Raw genomic sequence first — 23,824 nt, 5'->3', positions numbered from 1 at the left:
GTTGCCCTGGGGGAATGCTGACAGTGTGGGCACACCCTGGGCACCTGGGGGGCGAGGACAGATCCGGGGATGAGCCCAGCCTCGGGTAGTAGCTTCCAGTCCCAGTAGGAACAGCCCCTGACCACTCAGTGTGGTGCCCTCCCTCTCCATCGTGGCTGCCACTTGCAGTTCCTCCGGGACCCACACTCATTCCCTGACGCCCTGGCCTCTGTCTGCAGGGGTCCTGCCGCTTTGGTTCACCTGCCAACGCTCTGATCGTGTCCCCTGTCGCTGCTTCCCAGAAATCTGTAACTTCTGCCCAAGAACGAGTGCTCTACGCTCTCCTCTACCTGCCCAACCAAATACCTTGTGCCCTCCAGACCCCGTTCTCCATGTGCCCATAGCTGCAGTTCATTGTACAAAGACGTAAAGGAAAATATTGTTTAAAATGAAACCCATACAAAGTGACTGGCCTGGAATCTTAACATGTCAATGTCATAAAAGACAAAGCGGCCAAGAAATGGTTCGTTCCAGGTTCGCAAGGAACGGAAGAGCCGAGCAGACAAATGCAATGTGGTGCTGGGGTGGAGCCTGGGTCCAGGGAGCAGCAGCCACAGAAGATGTGTGGGGACAAGTTGGGAATGTGGGTATAGACCATGTACTAGATATCAATGATAAATTTCCTGAGCGCGAAACACTTTGTATCTCAGATCGTTTGTGCAGAGGTTATATAGGAGGGTGTCCTTGTTTTCAGAAGATATAGGCTAAAGGACTTAGGGATGAAATTTAACAATGTCTGTAACTAACTCAAGTAATTCAGAAGATAGATGATAAGCTGATAGATAGGTGATGGATGGGTAGGTAGATAGGTAACAGATGTGGCAGAGTATTGACAATTGATGGCTCTAGGATTATGGTAGTTGCTGGCTATGCTTGCAACCTTCCTATAGTTTTAAAATTGCTTTGGTGCCCGCTATGTGCTGGGCACTCTGTCTAGTGGTGTGCATGGATTGCCTCACTTAATCCTCAGAGAGGCCTGGGAAGGAGGGAGTTCTATCAGACCCATTTCCCAGTTGAGAAAGCAGAGACGAAGCCAGATTCAAGCCCAAGACAAAGCCCACATTAGTTCCCCCATCCCACGGACCCCCATTACTGTGACATTCCCAAGGATATCTCAATGGTCTGGGTCCTCTAGAAGAAGCATTTCTGTGTTGTGTCTGTTGTGTGGAGGAGGTTAAGAGCACTGAACCTAGAGCCAGCGTGGGCTTGTAAACTGGCTCAGCTACTTGGTGGCTGTGTGTCGTTGGGCAAGTCACTTAACCTCTCTGTGCTCCCGTTTCCTTTTGTTTCTGTAAGGGAGAAGTATGCTAGAACCTGCTTCAGAGGGTTTGTCTGAACATTCAAGGCACAATTAATATAAAAGGCTTAAGACAGGATTTGGCCCACAGTGATCAGTAAATGCGGGTTGTCGCTGTAACCCAGCTCTTTCCTTGGCACCCCATTCTGTCCTTGGGGCCCCACTCATTTCGCTAAACAAGGCATTGCCAGCTGCACGGTCATGCTCCAGCCATCTGCCCTCAGAGTCCCATGGGAGGACACGGCCAACCATTGTCTGGTGGATGGCTACATTTTATATTTCGGGGGGAAACACATCACCAGATGGGGAAGTAGGGCTGGACATGAGGATCTTTGGAATCCACACACGTATGCCTTCCGGGAGGCCTGGCAGTTTGGCCAGGGTCACGTGATTGATGGCCATGATGGCCACGACCAAAGCAAGAATGAGACTGGTTGAAATTATGATTTTTGGGAGCAATGAATTGGGGTGCTCTTTCTTTGCTGTATCTTTGGATCGCCCCTTTGCTGGCTCTCCTGCACCAAAATGTTTAAAGAATTGGCTGGCAGGATTAGGAGGCAAGAACAGAGAGGCAAACTTTTTCGCAGATTAGTATTAAACACCCAGTGAGCACTGTCTTAAGCACCGTGGAGCTAGCTACGAAGATGCCAGTTCTCTGTACCTTCCATGGGGTAGGACAGGACTCCTTGTGGGATTAGGGCGCCTGCACCCTGAAAGGGACAGGGAGGACAAGCGTTCGGGCGTAGGAGACGTGCCAAGTGTGGGCAGAGACTGGAATTGCTCCATTCGGGCAATCACAGGCCACCTTGAATGAGTGTGTGGTCGGGAGACGAGGCTCTTAGGAGGACTGTATACTGTGATCTCTGTCGGTTTGAAGTTCTTTGTTCCCAGAAGAGACATGGGCTGGCTGGTCTGAGTCATCGGATGAGGTTTCTGGGGAAGGACCAAAGCCATCAAACTGTGCCAAGATGCTGGTCTTCAAGCCCAGATTGCCCTCGTTCTACTTAACGCCACTGTTTCCAGCTGTGTGTCCTCATGCAAGTGGCAAAACCTCTCTGAGCCTACCCCCTCACTTGAAAAATGGGAATAGAAACATCTGCCTTCCAACATTAGATGAGGGCGTTAAGCCTTGACGCAGTAGGCATTCATTCATTCAATTGTTAGCAGATCCTTCTATCCACACCTAAATGAAAGATCCTCTGAATTGTTGGGAAGACACTTCAAAGAGACTGTAGGAATAGTATCAGGCACACCCCGTATCTCTGATCACCAACATGATGTTTCCAAGTCGCCCTGTGCAGACCTTGAAGGAAACAAAGAGCTGATGAGCGGTGTGCTGTGGTATTTGCATACTCACCAGTTCCTGGAGTTCGTAAAATGGGTTTTTCTCTGAACAGGAACCGCATCTCTTACAACCGAGTTGACCTTAGTTGCCGGTTTGTTGCTGGCCCACGGGACACAGATTCCAGGGAACAGAGCAGCGCTTGGCCTTGTGCGGCTCGGGGTTCGGGGCTCAGCACGGGTGCTCCGTAAAGATTTGTGGGATTTGTGAACAAACCGATTTTAAAGGCCGGACCTCCTGTGCCTTTGGCCTGGGGTAGCGTCCTTCTCAAACCACACTCTGTTCTTCCACTCCTCCTCTCTTGTAGGGCCGGAAGTCCAGTTAGCTCATCCGTTCAGGGACGCTTGTTTCTGAACCTTTCCTACCCCAGATCAAAGGCTCCTGTCTCACATTCAGACATTGGAAGCCTTGTATATTCTTTTCCCCTTCACTTTGCTTGCTCACAGGCTGGGGGCCACCGCCTTCTGGGGACGCTGTAGTCATGCTGTCTGCACCCAGAGTTTAAGTTCGCCTCCCTCTTCCTGATGGAGCCCAGGAGGGACAGGCAGGGAGGTGGGGTGAATTGGGGCCCAGATGCCTGAGGGGTGGGCCAGGAGGGGCAGACCAGCTCCTCTCAGGGAACCTGGGCCACCACACATGCCAATAGCTTTTCGCAGCCCTCAGGCTGTAGGAGAGATGCCTTCCCCTCAGGGGAGAGGGTCCTCTGGAAACTGAGACCGTGGCCTGCGAGGGGCCATCTTTCTCTGCCTGTGTACGTTCTTCAGTTGGCCCTAACCAAGCTGAGTGCTGCATGACTTCATGGGTAGGCTTCGCTCTTCCCGTTTGACAGATGAGGAAACTGAGGCCCTGATGAGTTGAACAACTTACCCAGAGTCACTAAGCTAGTATATGGCACCCAGTGATGGCTTTCTAAACAGCACCTCTGTCTTTCTTAGTCAACACTTGCCTGTTTCCAAGAATAGTTTTCCTCTTCCCTCATACAAGTCTCTGATGATTGTATGAAGCCCCAAGAGGCAGATTACAGGAAATTAGGAATGCTAGGAGGGAGGGCTGGGGCCAGGCTGCAGAGATAGGCAGGGGAGGCGGCGGGAGCGGGGGAGGCGGAGAGAAGCCAGGTCTGAGATAAAGCTTCTGTCCCAGCACCATCCATCACAGCCCTGTGAATGGGGCCCTGTTAGCCATTACAGAAGCCCAGGGTTCTAGCTTTATTGGTTGCCATGGCGACCCCTGGCCTTGGCAACTTTTGTTATCGTGTATTATTGAGTGTGCAGAAAAGCCAGCACTGGAAACTGCGGACTGGAAAGGAATGTCCCCAACCCCTGCCAGCACTTTTGTCTCTGCCCTGAGAGCAGACAGGAGAACGAGAGAGAGCATCCTTGGAGTCCCAGAGAGGCCTGGTGAGTCCGCATCTAGCCAGTGGTGCAGGCAAAGATTCCATGTACACAGGGCAGCATAGTGGAAAGATGAGTCCTACACCACCTTCTTAGGGAGCTTGTGGAGAGTTTACTATTTATCCAGTGATCAGTTGAAGCCAGGCGCTGCTCTGGGGCTGGGAATAATAGTAGGGGCCAAGTCTCTGCCAGCCCCTGAGGTATCAGGTTCAAGTGGTATTACCCCCATTTTACAGATGAGGAAGCTGAGGCACAGAGAGGTTACTTAACGTGTCCAGGATCACACAGCAGGTAAAGGAGAGTGGTCTCCGAGGCAACACCCTGCACACCATGTCCTCAAATGGCTACCATGGTTTCTTCCTCCCTGAACCTTTCAAAGCAACAACCCTCCCTTTCCAGGGCCAGGGGGGCTGTGCAGAGCTGGGTCAAGTGCAGGGTCCACCATCCATCTCTTACGATGGTAGTTGTCAACCTCGCCGTGGGAGCTTCCCCTGTGCCCAGAGCACATTGTGAGGCCGGGGGTAGCCGTTCTGGGAGGGTGGCCTGCCATGGGTGCAGAGCTCCTGGGAGACATCACCGGCTTTGGAGCTCTGAGGCCTCGGAAAAGCCCATTCACTTCTGAGCTGGTCATACAAGGCAGACTCTTCAACGATGGAAGTTACATGAGGAAGGTACATGGCACCTAGTAAGTGAGCAAAACACAGCGGCCGGTCCTTTTCCGGCTTCTATTCCCCCTCCAGAGCAAGCTGTAATCCTCTCGCCCTATTGATTTAAACCCTGCACTTGCCCATCCTATCCCACCCTCCAAATGCAGGAGGCAGATAAGAGGGAGCTGAGAGAACTAATTAGCATTTTAATTAAAGGGAGAGGGCTGGGGGGAGGTGGGTCCACCGGAGGACTCTCTCGGTGGTTGGACCTGGGTGTTCCACTTGTTTTGACCGAGACCTACAGCAAGAAACAGCACTGAATGCCTGAAACAGAAACTACCCTCTCTTGCCATGCACACTGATGGTCCCTATTCTATTTCAGTTATTGAGTGAATTAAAGTTCCCCTGCAGTTCTGATTATGCCGAGGAAAAGAGTCTGTTGGATGCTAGCCTGCCGTTCACGGCTGTCTCATACCTGCCAGGCTCCCTCCCGTTCCAGCAAAAGCGAGGGCCAGGCTGAGTCCAGAGCCTTGGGCTGCTGACTGTACCCAGCTCTTCAGTAATAACCTGCTTGGATTTTGTTGCATTCTTTCCCCACTCACCTTTGTTTGTAGCAAATGAAACTCCGAGGGAGGGGAGGTTCAATAGCGTGACTAGAAAAGATTCTTAGGGAATACTCTTTATTTAAAAAATAAATAAAGAGCAAATTGATTTTAAAGAAATATGATAAGTAATTACATGATGTATATCAGTTAGGACTGAGAGAAGTCACGTGCTGTGTAATGAGCCACAAAGAACCCAGAGGGTCACGTAGGGCTTCCGAGACCAGGAGCGCCAGCACCCAGCTGGTTCCCATTCTGATTTTGGGAGTACCCCCCAAAGCATCCCCAACCCGGGATCCCCTCTTTTCTCAGACGTGCAATCCAAGGTCCAGAAGATTGCGAAGGGCGTGGTGGGTGATCTCCCGCCACTTTGGGGGTATGGTACCCAAGCCCAGGGTACCAGTGACTTCAGGTATGGTTAAGTTGCTTTAACACAAATTTCAGACTGGTTCACCCATTACAAATTTTCTAAAATATGTTTTTATTGATATTTAGGTAGAGAGGTGGGGGGGAGATAAAAACATCAATGAGAGAGATACCCATCAGCTGCCTCCTGCATGCCCCCAACTGGAGATTGAGTCTGAAACCCAGGCATGTTCCCTGATCAGGAATTGAACCAGCAAGCTTTTGGTGTGTGGGACACCTCTCAGTCCATTGAGCCACACCAGCCAGGCCGAGCTCACACATTTTATTTAATATGCATCCCCAGATCTACCTGAAAAAGCCAGTGGTGCTGTGCCCATTTCACAGCTCAGATGTGGTGAGTTTGTCACATACATTGACTCTGGGAACTGTGCTGAGCTCAGGAAAACCCAACCCCATTGTCTGGGGGTTAAACACTCTTCTAAGTGCGAGTGGAGTGTTTCAGGCAAGAGAGTGATGTATGAATTGTTCTTTAAAAAGGTCGGGACCCAATAGAAAATGGGTGGAAAGAGAGCAAGAGAAGAAGCCAAGGGGCCACCGATACATCATTGCCCTCGTCCAGGCGAGAGGCGGTGGCAACCCGCGCCCATGCTGTTAGAGACTTACACCCGGGCACGGAGGCCGCAGGAACCCGGGCACCTACCCCACATGCTCCTGCAGCTCTGCCTTCCCTCTTGGCCAGCTTGCATCTGAGGGGCTGCAGAGCAGGTCCTCAGGGAGTGTCTGCTGCATGCTGGGCTCCTTTCCTCAGCGAACCCAGAACCTGCCTCCCCCTAGCTTCCCTTCCACCACTCTACCACTTCACGCCCAGATCCTTGACCATTCCACGTACCCTCGACTCAGAGCCATAGCTCAGGCCCTACCCCCCTGTCTTCTGTGTCTTATTGCATCGTAACTCCCGCCAGGATGAATCTCTGTGTGTTCCCAGGGTACCTTGCTCATACCAGCAGATAGTCGTGATTCCATTATTCTGTTCTGCCTGATACAGAATTAGCTGCTGACAGTGTACTGGAAAATGTTTATGTACTGGGCATATCTTCCCGGGTAATTTTAAGAATTCATTGGCATGATGGCTACAGCAGCCTAGTGTATTCATTTCTCCCATTCTCCCCCCTCCCTCTTCTGCCACTAAATTATGAGCTTTGCAAAGAGAGAGCGTTTTACTAGTATTTGTCCCCTTTTCTCCTGCGTCTAAATAATGCAGTGCCTCGCCTGTAACTGGAGCTAATTAATCCTGTTGGTTGAATTAATGGGCCAGAGAAAGTGAACAAATGGCATGAACCCTTCTGGTGGTTGGGAATGTGTGGTGCTGAGCATTCATGTCGGATGGAGGTCAGGTTCTGTTCTAAGGTCAATTTCACCTGCGGGCCACCAACATGTCACCGAGAGACATGTCACAAAGTGACGTTTCGTAATTGCAAGGGTGCGGTGTGACTCCCCCTTTTGCAGAGCATTCAAATTCAAGTACTCTGAGATTCTCGAATTAAAAAAAAAAAAAAACAACAGTTAAAAGGGAATTGTGTGGAGTCAAGTGCTCCTGTTTGAGACAAGTGGTTTTAAATGAGAGCCAGCAACTGCACTTTCTATATACTTACTGTGCTGCTGCATTACCAGGCTTGCCTTGAGTTGAATATTCTGGAATAGATTTTGAAAATCTCTTGGGTTTTCAAGGGAAGAGTACAGCTTCCAAGCCCTGCCCTTCTCCGTAATATTTCCCTCTGGTAAAGGGCAATACACATTTTTTTTTTTTAGAACAAAATGATTTGTATTCATCAAGCTTCATACCCATTACCGTTAGGTGTTTTGTTATTTGCTGAATTAACTGATGCGCTATAATGAATGGGCTTTGGGGTCACACAGTCCCACACAATCTTCTGACCTGACCCAGGCCAATACCATAACCCCTTCCAACTTCCATCTCCTCCTCTGAAATGCCTGCGTGGTTGAGCGGATTGAGGGGGATACAGTGCCCTGTGGAATCTCACCCAGCAACCGCACACCACAGCCACTTCCACCCGGAGGAACCCCGGTCCCCCAGAGAGAGGAAGGTTTGCTGGCCCTGAAGTCTTTATCCTCGGCTGCCCTGTGGGGCCTTCCTCCACCTGCGATGCTGCGCAGAAGAGGCACTGTTACCCCCAATGAACTCCTAGGATTTGGGGCTGTCAGTCTGATACCGTGCTATTAGCTGGGTCGCTGTTTGTAAGCGTCAGAAATCCACTGAAGGTAATGCAAGCAAGCTCCAGAGGAGGGAGGGTGCTTTCTGATGTTCTTCCCAGGGCGCTGTCAGGGTGGGAACACTTTTCCCTAGCTCCTGGTGTTTCCTTCTACGTGGAAGGGCATCTGTGAGCCTAACACCCCTGGCTCTCCCCGCCCTCACCCGCTCCCCGCCAGGGAAAGGGGGACTCAGGTTCACTCACTAGTTCAGGAGTGAGTGATACAGCCAATGCCAAGCTGGAACCAACTAGTCCCCTACCTCCAGGACTCACTTCCTTTCTCCGGCGCTGCTTGTCTCTGCATATTCTTCTCCCTCCAAAGACCCTGTTGGAAAGCTGGCTGCTCTCAGCGGGTTGAGGGGAGCTGACCCACAGCTCCCTGGACTGTGGCCCAGCCTGGCCCAGTTCACCTGGGCCGGGGGGTCCCACAGAACAGACGTGGCTGTCAGGTCTGCACCCCTGTTGACGGGGGGCGGGGTTGTGAGAGTGGGGAGGCATGGCGTGCTGCGCCCTCCCCCCTGGGCAGCCTCTGTTGCCTCCTCCGTGAGATCAGGTTAATGATGGCAGCCACCTCCCAGGGCTCTGAGGAGGAAATGGAACGGTATCTGCAGTGCCAGCCTGCACGTAGAATTTTTCAAGGCATGATCGTGGTTACAGGACAAGGACTGCAACCATCCAACTGACCCCTGCACACAGTAGATGCACCACGAATATTCACAGAATGAGTGAATATCCTCAAGTCAATGCCTACCACCTCCCTCCTTCATTCACTCTTTGCTTCTAATAACGAGAAGCAAATAACTAGTTAGCCGTGAGGGCCCTGGGGTGGGGGCGCTGCTACCATTATCCAGAGCTCGGTGCGAGACTCCCACGCGTTTCCTCACCGGTGTTGCTAAGCCCACGTGCATGCGGCTTTCTGAAACCAGCCCATCACCCGTCCTTGTTCCGTTCTGCATGGCGGGATCTCTCTGGATCTGTGTCCATCGCCTCTCGGTGATGCTGTCATGGAGTTGGTGCCCCCTGGAGTACTTCGTTGCAGAGGAGTGGATGGGCACCCAGGCAGTGTTCGGATTCAGTGTAGTGGTGAAGTCTGCTGACTCTGTGGCCAAAGCTCTGAGTTCTGTCTGCAGAGACACCACTTCACTTGGTGCTTCAGTCTCCTCATCTGTAAAAAGGGGACACTTAGCATTGTGGGTGTGGATGATAATGACAGCGATTAGTAGTCCGGTATGCAAAGCGCTTAGCACCGCGTGTGATACACAGAAAGGGCTTGGGAAGCAGGGTCCACAGGTAGCAGTGAGAAGTGAGCGCCTCAGTCCTTGTTCTGAGATACCACACGATACAGCTGAAAACACGGGTTTCGGATAACAAAGCAGGCACTCAGCAAGAAGACGCACAAGCAAAAAGATGCACCGAGAACGTGTTTGAATGGTGGCTTGGAGGGAGTGTGGGGGGAAAGGGAGGAAGAGGTGATAAAAGGAAACAAGCAAACAATGGGGGCTTGTTCCCAGCCCATGGTGCAAAAGGCAATCAGCAAAGCTAAACTCAGGTATTTGGGGACATGACTCGGGAGCAGTCTGGAGGGAATCAGCCCCCTGCCCTGTGAAGGGGGAGCTGAGAACGCTGACTCCTGGGTAGGCTAACTCTCCAGTTTGCTCATACGGGCCCAGATTCAAATTGGAAAATCCCACATCCCTGGAACCCCCTCAGTCCCAAGCAAATTCAGGATGGTTGGTCCTATTGGAGATGTACACCCCCCAAAATGGCCCGTGGGCTGCTCCCCTGGTCCACAGGGTTCCCACGCAGCCCAACGCCCTATAGTCTGCGTGGGAACAAGGCAAGGAAGCATCCGGCCTCCCACCCCGGCATCTGCTCTGCGGTTTCCTCCGTCTTGGTCCCTCCATCGTGCAGAGCACGGGCGTGGCTGCCCCAGGTGCTCGCCTGCAGCGGCATCTCAAGCCAACTCTACCCCCTCTCCGTTTTTTCCACCTAGAAAATGGGGTCATCATCCCACCTGGTGTTAAAAAAGAAAGAGCCTCTCAAAGTGGGAGGCAGACAAGCGTGTATTTGAAATCAATAAGAACAGCTACTCGGGACACACCCACGGATTCCGGAAGGAGTGCAAATAGTGTTCCGATTCGGAGATCAAGGCAATGGGCGTTTGTGATGGTTACGGGGACCGTTGCATCAGTAGAAGGAAGGCAGTTCTGTTGGTGAAGAATGTTTTTTAAGTAAAAACATTCTGCTTTCTTGGTAACTTTGCAAACAGTTTTCTCGGGAAACAGGGTTGCCTCCGTCTCCATCCAAAGGTTATTGCATCCCGTTCTGACATGCCAAGAGTGGAGGCGTGAGGCATGCAAGGCAGTTTCTCTGCAAGGCAGCTCCGGTTCCATTTTAAAGTGGCTCCACTTATTTTATTTTATTTTTTTATTTTTTGACACCGGCGTATGGTCAAGGCCAAGTGAAAATGATTTGCAGTGTGTATTCCGTCTGAAAGCAGAGGGTGCCATGTCAGAGGCACCTTCCGCACGCTGAGGGACATGGAGGGGGTGGGATATGGGGCCGGAGGGGGCGTGGTCTCCACTGGCCTAATTCTGCTCCTGGTTCTTTCAGGGGGAGCGTGTGAGGGCGGCCTCTGTTCCCGAAGGAGGGGATCATGGCCTCCATGCTGCTCACCCGGCGGCTGGCCTGCAGCTTCCAGCACAACCGCCGCCTGCTCGTGCCCGGTAAGCTTGGGGGGGTGGGGCGGGCGGTAGGTAGCAGAAGGCATGCTCAAATCTAGGGATTCTGAGTGGGAGAGTCCTTAGGGACAAAGGCACTGGCCAGGCAGTGCTTCCCAGGGCTGTCTCATCACCCCCATAAAATGGTCCCCATCACCCCCTACCTTTCCCCAGCTCTGCCTCCCAGGCAGTCAGCTCTGCAGGGGCAGGGAGCTGATCCTCCCACTTGCACAGAGGTGGTGGCCCCAGCAGCTAGAAGGGCCCAGGCTGTTCCCACAGAGGCCATAAAACACCCAGCTCCAGCGGTGGCCAAGAAACAAAGAAAGTAACCAATGTCCTTGTGATTGATGTGAAGGCTAGCTGTGCTCCACCAGCACTTGGCAGGAGGCGGCCACCCTGGAATGTCCCACCCCCACTTGCCTCTCCCCCACCTCCCACTCCCCACACCCACCGCCTGCTCATTGCCCTCCGGCTCCTGGAGGCTCCCCTTTCTCTGCGCATCACTGAGTTCAGGCAGCTCAGCGAAGTGAGCTTCATCAGCCAACACCCTGCTTGCATGATCTCCAGTGGTCCCAGGAGAGCAGCAGGAGTGAACCCCATTTCACAAGTGAGAAAACTGCGGCTCAGAGAAGAAGAGTCACTTGCCCAAGGTCACACAGCCACATGATCCATGCGGCTCTGAGAGGGAGAGGCTGGCAGTAACCTCCCTTCCCACACTGTGTCTCCGGCCGTCCCGTTCTCTGGGAGCCCCATGCTTGTCATCACACTGTCCTCTTCGGTTGTCGGTCCTGTCTGCCTTGTAGAGGCAAATGGTTTGCATGTTTGTATCCTGAGTGAGACGATGTCCGCTCCTCTCCCAGGAATATTGGCATGCTCTCTGCTCTGGGATGATTTTAGGTACACAGAGAAGTTACAAAGATAGTGCAGAGAGAGCCCCTACGTCCCTCACCCAGTTCCCCCCTCGTTAACATCTTACATCACAAGGATGCTCTTGCCCTAGCCAGTTTGGCTCAGTGGATAGAGCATCGGCTTGCAGACCAAAGAGTCCCAGGTTCGGTTCCTGTCAAGGGCATGTACCTAAGGTTGCAGGCTCGATCCCGGGCGTTGGTCGGGCACGTTCAGGAGGCAGCCAATCCATGTGTCTTTCTCACATGGATGTTTCTTTCTCTGTCTCTCCCCCCTCCCTTCCACTCTCTCTAAAAACCAATGGGAAAATATCTTCAGGTGAGGATTAACAAAAATAAATGAAGATAAATAAATAAATAAATAAATAAATAAATAAATAAATAAATAAATATAAACCAAGGATGTTCCTGTCCCAACTAAGAACCTGACCTTGGCACATCACTGCTAATCGAACCCCAGGCTTCTCTTTGGATTTCACCGGCTTTCCCTTGCTTCTCCCTTTGTCCCAGGATCCAGTCCAAGTTTCCACATGTCCCGTGTCCCGCTCTGTGGCAGTTTTGCAGTCTTTTCTTGTTGTTCTCCACCTTGGTAGCCTTAGTAGGTTTGGGGGATTTGTTTTTGTTTTATTTCATCAGAAGAGATGCATGTAAATGCTTACCCATTAGTATGTTAAAAATAAAATGAAACCAGAGTAATCCAGGTCTAGTTTGCACCAGGTAGGAGGGAGAGTTGTGGGCATGGAAGATTTATTCATTCTATAACTATCGATAACACTGTGGAGCCACCTCGTAGTTTTGGAAGGCTGTGCTGGTGATTGAAGATACGTCAGAGGAAAGTGGGGCCTCCAGCCTGGTGGCACACGTGGCTCAGCCTTTGAAGGTCATTCTCAAGGGCATCTGAGCCTCCCTCTGGAGGAATCAAGGAAAGAGCAATGGATTAAGACTCATAAGATTGGGCTATTCAGTAGCCGCTACTGGCTTCATTCACCACCTATTAGCCAAGTGAGCCGAAGCAAATGGCAGAACTCCAAGCCTCAGTCTTCCCATCAGGAACGTGGGGAGGACAAGGATGATCCTCCCTGCTTTACAAGTTACTTGTATCTAAAGAAATGGCTCCTGTGAGTGAAAGCACTTCAAAGGGATATTTACAGTAAGGTGGGGGAGTGTCCTAACTTCCATTTTACAAACATGGATATGGAGATAGGATGCAAAAAAATCAAAGGGCCTAAATCAGAGTCACTCAGCTCTGCCGTTTCTTGGCTGGAGTTGAATCTTGGGCACACTTATGCCAGATTCAGAAACTCAGTGTTTTTTTTCTTTTGGTCTATCAATTTGGCATATCTATTATGATTGATATATGATGGATGGATGGATAAATAGATAGACTGGGAAAATCCTTGGAGACAAAGGCACTGGCCAGCCTTTGGGGTTGTTTTTTTTGTTTGTTTGTTTGTTTTTTTAGAGATTTTTTAATAATAAAATACAGTGTAGGCAAAGTTACCGTAATATGTGCACTGTCATAGACTACTTATGGGCAAGTAACAATAGGAAAATGGTTTTTAAAATTATAGGAATAATGGCTTATCCTTAACCATTTAGTCCCTGCCATGACTCCATCAAACAGAGGAAAGTGAGGCTCAGAGAAATGAAGGGACTTGCCCAGAGCTAACAAGGGGCTGAGCCAGGCTTTTAGCTGAGCCAATGAGGCCCCAGGACTCACACCCTTTACAACTATGTGAGCGACCTGTTGCCATATAACAAATACTCCCAAACTTAGCTCCTTAAAATAATATGTTTATTGTCTCACAGTGTTTCTGAATCTGGGGTCCATGGGGCTCCCCTGGATCCTCTGACTCCAGGTGGCTTGTGAGAGGGTGGCTGAGCTATTGGCTGAGACTGGTCTCATCAGAGGCTCACAGTCAGAGCTGTGGGTCTCCTTCCAAGCTCACTGGTGTGATTGTGCGGGATTCAGGGCTGTGTAGACCTCTCCCTAGAGCAGACCACTCAAGTCGGAAGCCACAGCCTGGTGCCATCCCGTGTGCAGCTGCTTCCACGTGTGTCTCCACCCACCCATCCAATCACTGTAAAGCCATTACACTTGAGGTTGCTCATGGCCTGAGACAATGTTGTTCCCATGGCATCGTTTCATGCCACCCCCAAAAAAGTGTATAATCTCACGTTGACAAGTAGAATACAGAGACTGGGAAACTTGACTGAAAAATGGTTGTCTCCGGTGATGCCGTTCGACGTGGTGTTTTTTCCTTGCTGCTTATTGCTATTTCCTCAGTGAGCGTGTTATCACAAAATAAGGGGGTGGACAGTTGCAGGGAGGGAGATAAGACTGTTTATAAGAGAAGTAGAGCAAACAGCTCCCGGTGAACTCGGCCTTGACTTTGACCAGGCTCTCGTCTTGCTGTTTGGGAAAATGACATTCATTTATTACTTTCAGAAAAAAGATCAAGAGGATGTTAAAAATGTTTGATGGCTGTTTTTATAGTCTGGAGTTAAAGATTTACTGTGGCTGTCCCCTGGGCACTGAGGGTGGCGAGTCTCACTGCTGGCCCGGAGGGCGGGGCTGGACTTACCTGCAGGCCTGGTCTTGTGTGTTCAGCCAGACCCCTGCCTCCTGGCTGTGCTGCCTTGTTTATGAATGAAAATACTGGATCATTCGGTCTTTATTCAAACTTATTTTTTGTTTTGCTCCCTGTGCTTCCGATAGTAATTTGCTTCTGGAGGAAGCGAGTTGTTTTGCTGTAAATGTTTCATTTCAAAGACCTACACTAGATGAGATCAAAGATTCCATCAGTTCCATTCCAATTATCTAGGGAAGAAGAGGTCAGATGGACAAACTTATGGTGTGTGACTTTGGGCAAATTAATTGACGTTTCTGAACTTTGGTGTCTTCTGTAATCTGCAAATAATATCTCCCTCCTAGGAATGAGGTGATGCTTGATATCCAAAGCAATTATAGAAAATTATGAATGAATTTAAATATGTTTCCTAATATCTTGGTTTTGTATGGTGTGGCAAACTGTGTGTGTGTGTGTGTGTGTGTGTGTGTGTGTGAGAGAGAGAGAGAGAGAGAGAGAGAGGCACTAGCACATGCAGTAACAACTCCCCCTCAGTATTGTGTAAAGATGAAATGAGATCACATATATGATTTACATAAAGTCACTAGTGATTCCCTAGTTTGATGCAACTATGACAACCCTAGAAAAGTAAGTAATATTTCTCAACCACCAAATACGTACCAGGAAGATAAAAGAGACCGGGACGTTAAAGGGATCTCTAGGGGTTACTGATTATAGATTATAACTCATTGCACACTTCTCTTGGATTCACCAAGCTTCCTTTCACTCAGGGACTAAGGAGATGGGGCTGGGGGTGGGGGGTGGAGGGGGGCGCTACTTTCTATGTCTCAGCAACGTATGAGCCAAAAAGCTTTGTGGGGTTAAGCCTGGGAACTCACGCACCCTCTGTAATTTTATCACTGTATCAAAAAGAGGTGAAATGAGTTTCAAGCAAATGACTTGTTCCCTAAAGATTTTTAACAACAACAGCAAAAAAATCTTACAGGTGGGGACCACCTGGATTTAGACATTTGATCGTTTTCTCTTGCATGGCTTTTGATTGTCACAACTAGGACACAACTTGGGGTGGGTGCTTCTGGCATCTGGTGGGCAGAGGCCAGGGATGCTGCTCTATATTTGCAGGGCACAGGACAGCCCATGACACAGAATTTCCAAGTCCAAAATGTCAGGAGTGCCAAGACTGTGAGGTTCTGGTCTAAATGCATTTGGATATAGATTAAATTTTTACAAAATTTGGATGATTTTCTAATCTGATCATTCACATGCCAATACCCCAGGCATCTTTGCATACCCATAAATATTCAATATGTCTATCTTGAAACTGTTAAAGGATGCACAATATTCCATTGTTCATGAAATGGGGAATACATCATATTCTATTAACTACCTTCTATTGTCAGACATTTAGGTCATTTCTCTACAACATCACTGGCACTGGGCTTTCCCATTTTTTAAAAATCCTCAGTGTTCTGGGGTGGCCTGGCTGGGATGGGGTTGAGGTCCTGGGACTGCCTCCTGGCTGTGCTGCCTTGTTTATGAATGAACACTGGGTGTCTGTTAAGGCAGAATCCTCACACTATCCACTATCTCTTTGTTTCCTGCAGGAGCCAGGCATATCAGTCAGGCTGCAGCCAAAGTCGACGTGGAATTTGATTATGATGGGCCTCTGATGAAGACAGAAGTCCCGGGGCCTAAATCTCGGGTGAGTTGAGCACACCTGAGTGGGAGTTTTGGAGAAGAGCAGAAAGGGTCCGAGAGGCAAGAACACAGTCAAACTTAGGAACTGTTTGCTTAGCTGCTTTCAGAGATTTTACTACTAGAGATCTGAGACATTCAACGAGGCCATTCTGCTCTTAGAAGTCAAAGAAGGTTTCTCAGAGGAGATGTATCAGTATCTGCTGCTACGATAATGCTGTGTAACAAACAATCACAAAACCTTAGTAATCACAAAATCTATAGTAACATATAGATTGCTGGTGCATGTAAGGGTAACTGGGAGTTGGCTAGGCAGCTCTATTGGGCCCACCTTCATGCCTGGGGAATGGCTGGCCATCAGTTGGACTAGCCTGGCTGGACTTGGTCACTGCCGTGACTTGGCTCTGTTCCATGTGTCTCTAATCCTCCAGTACTTTGGGCTGGGCTAGTTCTCCAGGTGATGGTAGAGGAGAGCATGTTCTAGCCCTCTTGAGGCCCAAGCCCCACACTGGTCCACCATCACTTCCACCTTGTTCTGTTGGCCAAAGCAGGTCAAGGGCTGGGGAAGAACATCCTACCAACAGTGGAAGAACATGGCAAAGCTATATGGCACAGGGCATGGATAGCAAATGACCTTGAGCTTGACCTTGAAGGACAAAAAGGAGGGATTTGCCAAAGGAATGCATTCTGTTCTTGGCAAGGGGAATGGTATGTGGAGAGGCATTCCGGGTGATAGTATGTGGTATATGAGAGACACTGGATGGCTCTGAATTTCTAGAGTAAATGTCAGTGTGTGAGATGAAAAAGACACAAGTTGAGTGATGATGGAGACTGGAACTTTTACTCCAAGATGCTACAAAATCTGCATCTAACACATTTTGGAGACTGACTAATCTTGATTCTGTGTAGTGATGTGCAATACTGTTTCTAATGATTGCATCTAAAAAATAACAGTGTAACCATATTTAACACAGATTAAATTTTTCTTTGCATATTTTGCAGTTTTCTCCAGTGTCATTTTTTAGTGTCAAAAGATACCCTCCCTTTTGTCAGTGCAACTATTTATAAATCCAGAAATCTTTTTCTGGTAAATGATTTTAGTTATTATGGAGAGTGTCTTCCCACAAAAGGAGACTTTCCCACACATATTTCTGTTGGGAACTGGTAGATTTTCGTTTAACAGTAATGAAATGTTTTGGGAATAATTTTTAATATTTTAAGTTAACATTTTCTATTTTAATGTGGAGATATATAATTTTATTACACTAATTGCCAAAGTTTATTTTATATTAAATCATTTTTAGAGGTTAAATCTTTATAATATTAAAGCAACTGGTGTATAATTCCCAGTTTCCATAGAGAATTGCACAGTGGTTTATAAAATATATGGATTATACTGTAATTATAAATGGGTCTTTGTGTGCACATTTATATTTTTCAGTTGATTTTATTTTCCTAACATGATGTTAAAGCCTTTCTTCTTCTAAATAAAAAATAAAACCATGCTTTTATGGACACTAAGTAAACGCCTTCAGCTAAATCTTGTTGTTGTTAAATATTTTAGTTTGTTTAATTATCTCCCAATGCCTAAATCTCCAGTCTGTCCGTTGTAATGATCACTCAACTGTCAGGAGTAGTTTCCACCATTGATTTATATTAAGCAATTTAAAAATAGTTATAATATTGTTGACTACTTCGCTATGCAGTTATTCGCATGAAGGGAAAAGCAGCCCCAAGACTTGGGAAGACGTGAGCAATTTTAAACTACTTTGAAGCGTGTGTCCTTGCGGTAATGCTCTTGCTTTTTTTGCCCGCAGGAGCTAATGAAACAGCTGAATATGATTCAGGTAAGTGGAGATGAGGAAGTGTTCCATCTATGGCTTCTCTATTACAATTTAGCTGAGGGGCACAGATGCTCTGTGCTGGTTCTTTTTTTTTTTTTTTTTTAAGGTTATTCAGAACCTTTTTTTCTCATTTTCCTTGTGATTTCTTCTTTCACTCATTGATTATTTTTGTGTCTTTTGATTTCCACATTTTGGTGAACTTCTCAAGTTTCTTTCTGTTATGGATGTCTAATGTCATTGCATTGTGGCTAGAAAACAGATTGTGTGTGTTTTCAGTTCTCTTAGCTGTATTGGACCTTTTTATGGCCCGGCATATGCACTGCCCTGCTGCTGGGCGGGGTTGTGTGGGTGTCGGTGAGATAATGGGTTAGAGCGTTGTTCACATCTACTTCCTGGCTAACCTTCTGCCTGTGTTCTGCCCATCCTTGAAAGCCATGTATTGAAGACTCCAGGACATAGACAACTTTCTGGTCGAACTATTCTTTTTTTATTAGGTTTTTCACTTCAGGTTTTAATTAAGAATTTAGAACTATTCTTGAAGAACTATTTCTCCCTTTAATTCTGTCCATTTTTGCTTCATATTTTTGGGGCTCTGTTATTAGGTGCATTTATGTTTATAATTGTTGTATCTTCTTAGTGGACTGACCCTTTGTCATCATTAAATGCCTCTCTTTACTTCTGGGAACTTTTTTTTTTCATTCTATAGTTGATTTTATCTGATATTACAAGTGGTCGGCAAACTTGAGAGCCGCAGTTTGCCGCTCTGTTAACTAATGAGTTTGCCGACCACTGGGATAGGAGCTTAATCACAAGGAACAACAACAGCCTGTAATTATTGGAATCGAGAGTCTAGGTCAGTGGTCGGCAAACTCATTAGTCAACAGAGTGGCAAACCATGGCTCTTGAGCCACATGTGGTTCGCAAGCCAGTTTGCTGACCACTGGTATAGACCATTCCAGCTTTCTTATTATTGCTGTGAGAATCATGTTTTCTTTTTTATTGTTGTTAATCCCCACCCAAGATATTTTTCCATTGACTTTTAGAGAAAATGGAAGGGAGGGGGAGAAACACTGAGAGAGAAACATTGGCAAGAAACATCAATTGTTTGCCTCCCACATGCACCCCACCCTTGACTGGGGATTGAGCCTGCAACTGAGGCATGTGCCCTTGGCTGGAATGGAACCTGGGACCTTTCAGTCCACAGGCCGATGCTCTATTCACTAAACCAAACTGGCTAGGGCTCATGTATCTTTTTTTCATCCTTTTACTTTTAACCTATTTGTATTATATATATATATATATATATATATATATATATATATATATATATATATTTGATTATTTATTGATTTATATTATTGATTTATTACAGAGAGGAAGGGAGAGAGATAGAGAGCCAGAAACATCGATGAGAGAGAAACATTGACCAGCTGCCTCTTGCACACCCCGCACCAGGAATGCACCCACAACCAATGTACATGCCCCTGACCGGAATCGAACCCGGGACCCCTCAGTCCGCAGACCGATGCTCTACCACTGAGCCAAACCGGTTTCGGCCTGTTTGTATTCTTGAAACTCAAGTATGTGGCATGTCAACAGCTTATGGTTGAACCTTTTTAATGCAGTCTGATGGTTTCTGACTTTTGATTAAATGGTTCAGTTTATCCATAGATAATGTTATTATTGATATGTACCTACCTCTTCCTTGTTACATTTTCTTCTCTTTGTCTCATATCCCTTTTGTTCCTCTGGGCCTCTTTTGCTTTATGTTTTTGCATTAAGTAACTTCTAGTCTAACGTTTTTATTTCTTCCATAATTACTATGTGTGTTTTCTTAGTTTTCTTCATGGGTGCTCTATGGTTTACCATATACATCCTATCAAAAGCGTCTTGAGAGATACAGATCAACCTTTTTGTTGTGATGTGTAAAACAGGCACAGACAACTTCATACAATACAAATTCACAGCTTCATAAACTATTACAAAGCAAATCACCCGTGTGATTATCCTGGGGCAAGAAATGAGGCATTTCTGGCACCTGCAGAGACCTTCCACATGCCCATAGAGTGGCCGGGTCGTGGCTCTTTTCACTGATTCAAGCTGAATCCTAAAACGCGGAGGACTCGGAGTGGCGGTGAGCCTGACTCATTCTGTCTTCTCCCGAAGAATGCAGAGGCTGTGCACTTCTTCTGCAATTACGAAGAGAGCCGAGGCAATTACCTGGTCGACGTGGATGGCAACCGAATGCTGGATCTCTATTCCCAGATCTCCTCGGTCCCCATAGGTAAGAGCTGGGAAACCCTCTCTTGGTCATGGCTACCCAGCCTTCACAAGTCCCTTCCCGCACGCACGTCCCTATGTTACCAGACATTTCCCTCGAGGGCAGAGAGAAGGCACAGGTTGTCCGTAGAGGGTGTATGACTAGGGCCTTTACATGGCTTCTCTCATTTACTCCTCCCCCAAAACCCACCAGGTAGGTATGCATTAGTGTTAGACGGAGAGGCGAGGCTTAACAGCTTGAGAGGAAGCTGAGCCAGGATGTGAGCACAAGTCTGTGTGACCAGAGTTGGATGTCCAGTCCGTGGCTGGGTTTCCCAGAAGAGGGGCCTGAGGCAGGGGTTCTGGGCGTGTAGTTTATTGAGAGAGAGCTCTCTGCAGAAGTGGGGGTGGGGGCGGAGAGGAGAAACAGCACAGGGCAGCGGGGGAATCTAAGAGGGATGAGCTGTCTGCTGGAGACCAACCACTGTCTGGTCCCCCGGGGTGCTCTTGAGCATGCATGTAGCACCCCCGAGTTGGTCCTAGCCTGAAGCAGAGAGACTGGCCTTTGTGTACCTCTGTGCCAGGCAGTCATTGCCCGTCAGCGCCAGAAGGAAGGAAGGACTTGTCAGCTCTGGGGTGAAGTGGCTTCCAGGCACCAAGGGCAATTTTCCAGAGCGGGAGGCAGCTGGAGCCCTTGTCAGCCAGATGCTCAGCAGCTGGGAGGGGGTGGCCAGGTGGGCCACCAGCAGCACCGGCCTCACCGGCTCCACTCCTGGCACACAGAGCGTGACTTGCTCTGTAGGAAGGGACACGGGGGACAGGATGGATGGGCTGACCGGGACGGGCAGTAGCTGGTGTTTGCAGCGTGGGTGGCCGGTGGGTTCCCCTGGGATCTCTGGGCTGTAGGCCGATGTCAGCGGATCCAGGCCCATTTGCTCCCACCCATCAGCACCTCCCACTCCGCAGCCAGGGACTTCCCCTGAGACCCCAAATCAGGTCCCCACTCCTCCTCTGCTCCCCCCTTCGCAGTCTCTCCCACCTATTCCCCATTAAGGTGCAATTAGACAGTAAGTGGGTGACTCATTCTCTCTGGAAAGCCCGGTCATTCAGACATGCCTCAGCCTCGGAAGGCATTTGGGATGCTAAGATTTACCAGCCCCACCTCCGTTTTGCGTCAGAGGGAAAGGGAGTTGACTCGAGTGGTCCTGGGTTTGCATCTGGGCTCCGCCATGTATTAGCCATGGGTCTGTGGGCCAGTGACCCCTCCTTCCTCCCTCTCACCCCAGCGAGTGTATGCGTGTTGGGGGTGGGAGGATCAGGCCGGCAGCAGCTGTTAAAAGACTAGACATTCTAAGTTTCTCTCTCTCGCCACCTTTTATCCCATATCTGTAGCCTTTGAGGTGACTTTTTAACTCTTAATCACTGAGAATTTGCTCTATGCCTGGCATATTGCTAAGTGCCTTCCCTGTTAGTAAATCCCCACAACAGTCCTATAATGCTGGGTACTTTAGCATCACACTCCCCGCTCCCCCCCCCCCCCCCCCATTTTCTGATGGGGAGCCAGCTTCCAAGAAGGTGCAGAGTTTGCCCAGTGTGTCCAAGAAGCCAAAGGATTTGAACCAGCTGCTCACTGCTGCTCTGCTTACTTCTGTGAGAGCAGCCTCCCAGACGGCCGCCCTGCCCTGCCCTGCCCTGCCCTGCCCTGCCCTGTGTGTGTGTGTGGAGGGGGGAGGGGGGGGCAAGCATCCAGGGCTTCGAAGGCCCAGGGTGGGAGTTCCCTGACCTGAGGGGCCCGCTCTGCTCTCCTCTATCCTAATGAAGCCAGTAGACAAGCTGAACCTGTGATCTCACAGAGCCTGCGCATCGGAGGCAGAGAAGTCACACGCACCAGGCGCTGTGACATAGAGCAGAGCTGAGAGGCCTCGGGCCAGAAAACATGGGAAAACTCCTACCACGTTCCTTCCTTGAGTAATGAGCGCTTCCCAGCCCTGGGCCCAGCACACCTCGGAATGGCACGGGGACGGGCACGGGGACAGCAGAGGATGGTCGCCCCCCCATCACGCCCCCAGTCCATGCTCCCTGCAGCAGGCTGAGTGAAACCACATCTGTTCACTCTTTGGTTGCATGGAGGAGAAGTTCCCCCCCTCTCCCCCCTCCTCTAGGTCTTTAATGCCCATCTAAACTGGCTAATCTCCTACTCTGGAGGCAGGAGGCCCCAAGCTCAGAGGTGGGCAGGCCTCTCACCATTGTACTCTAAAGTCTCCTCTCAAAGTCAACGTATTTAAATTAAAAAATGAATCGATAGGAAGAAAATAAGTACAAAGTATGCACCATAAAAATGGGGATTTTTGAAGACTGAGAGTTTTTCTCCAAGTTCTACGGCCTGCTCCAGGATTCCCGGATGAGTCTTTTCTCACATACGTCAGTTTGAGTTCTTCCATGTTGCTGGGCCCCAGCATTACTCATTCACTCAGCTCATACCTATGGAGCTGGACGCTTGCCACTGCTGTTGAGGGCCTCCCGATCTGGTCTCCTGATCTCAGTGCCTCCTAAAATCTTGGCCTGGCTGTGGGAGTTGATGCCAGGACTCGCCATGATGAACAGACAGCCTCCTGCACATAGTAGATGCTCAATAAATGCAAGTCAAGGCTTTGAACCCAAGACCTCTGGCTCCAGGATGGGCAATCCTGTCTTTCACCCTCGCCCTTTACAATGAAAGCTTCCACCTTCTGAGCATCTGCTATGGGCAGGGGGTTTTCTCTTCCATGCTCACCCAGGTCACAACTGATCTGCTGTCGATGGACTTTCGGGGGCATTCAAGCCTGGAGGAGTTGGGGTGGCACAGTTTAGACGTGTGTGCATCGGTCTGCATACACGTGTGCAGGATAGATTCCTGGGTGAGTCATTGCTGAGTCCAAGGGTGTCTTAAACCTTGTCGTGGAGAGTCAGGCTCAGGCTGGACTCGGGAATAAGCAGATGTGTGAAGACAGAACCGGATCCACCGGCCTCAGATGGCAGGTGGTGCCATACCCTCGCTCGGCTCCTGAGCAAACACTTAAAGCAGCTGGACTCCATCTGTAGGCACTGGGGGAGAAAGCGGGGACCACATGTGTGATTCATCACGCGGGCCTGGGGAACCCCTCCCAGACCACGAAGTTTGCTTTCGCTTGCACCCACCTCCTTGTATGTCTGTCTAGCTCTGAAGGTCTCAAACCTGAACCCCAGAATTACCTAGAGAACCTGTTGCAGATTTCCGGGCCACGCCCTGAGAGATTCTAAGTCAGGGGGTCTGGGTGGGCCCAGCCTTGGGTGCTTTCCTCTGCCAAGAAGAGGTGGCGTGAGAAGAGTTTGGAAAGGAAGGGAGGGGCAGCAATGGAGGAGGGGCACGGGGCCCTCAGCTGCAATGTTGGTCTCTCACCACCTTCCCATCCCCAGGTTACAACCATCCTGCGCTCATGAAGCTCGTCCAGCAGCCTCAGAATGCGGTGAGTCCCAATTAGACGGTAACGACCAACCTGTTCACGGCAGTTCAGGGGACTATTGGGCACCTTGGGAAATAGCCCATTCGTTCATTCCATAAGTAGCTATTGATCACACACTATGCGCTAGGCCAGTGGTCACTAAACAGCTGCTCGTGAGCCACATGTGGCCCTTTGGCCCCTTGAGTGTGGCTCTTCCACAAAATACCACGTGCGGGCACATACATAAAGTGCGATTAAAACTTCATGGCCCATGTGCAGAAGTCAGTTTTCGGCTCTCAAAAGAAATTTTAATCGTCATACTGTTGATATTTGGCTCTGTTGACTAGTGAGTTTGCCGACCATTGCGCTAGGCACTTGGAGTACCGTGGTGAGCA

The 23,824-nt window shown here is 49.2% G+C and overlaps 1 protein-coding gene across 1 annotated transcript in view; it reads left to right on the top strand.

Annotated features, from left to right (window-relative positions):
* ABAT (4-aminobutyrate aminotransferase) overlaps window positions 1-23,824 on the top strand; it is an 81,116-nt gene that overhangs the window by 32,246 nt on the left and 25,046 nt on the right. Inside the window, exons 2-6 of the mRNA XM_036409752.2 lie at window positions 10,568-10,680; window positions 15,775-15,872; window positions 17,683-17,712; window positions 19,876-19,993; window positions 23,404-23,453. Coding sequence (XP_036265645.1) covers window positions 10,611-10,680; window positions 15,775-15,872; window positions 17,683-17,712; window positions 19,876-19,993; window positions 23,404-23,453 — 366 coding nt within the window. The 5' untranslated portion in view covers window positions 10,568-10,610. The remainder of the gene's footprint in view (window positions 1-10,567; window positions 10,681-15,774; window positions 15,873-17,682; window positions 17,713-19,875; window positions 19,994-23,403; window positions 23,454-23,824) is intronic.

This window comes from Pipistrellus kuhlii, unplaced genomic scaffold (assembly GCF_014108245.1).
Source record: "Pipistrellus kuhlii isolate mPipKuh1 unplaced genomic scaffold, mPipKuh1.p scaffold_m20_p_4, whole genome shotgun sequence".
Classification (NCBI taxonomy): Eukaryota; Metazoa; Chordata; class Mammalia; order Chiroptera; family Vespertilionidae; genus Pipistrellus; species Pipistrellus kuhlii.
This window is presented reverse-complemented; position numbering and strand designations above follow the sequence as displayed.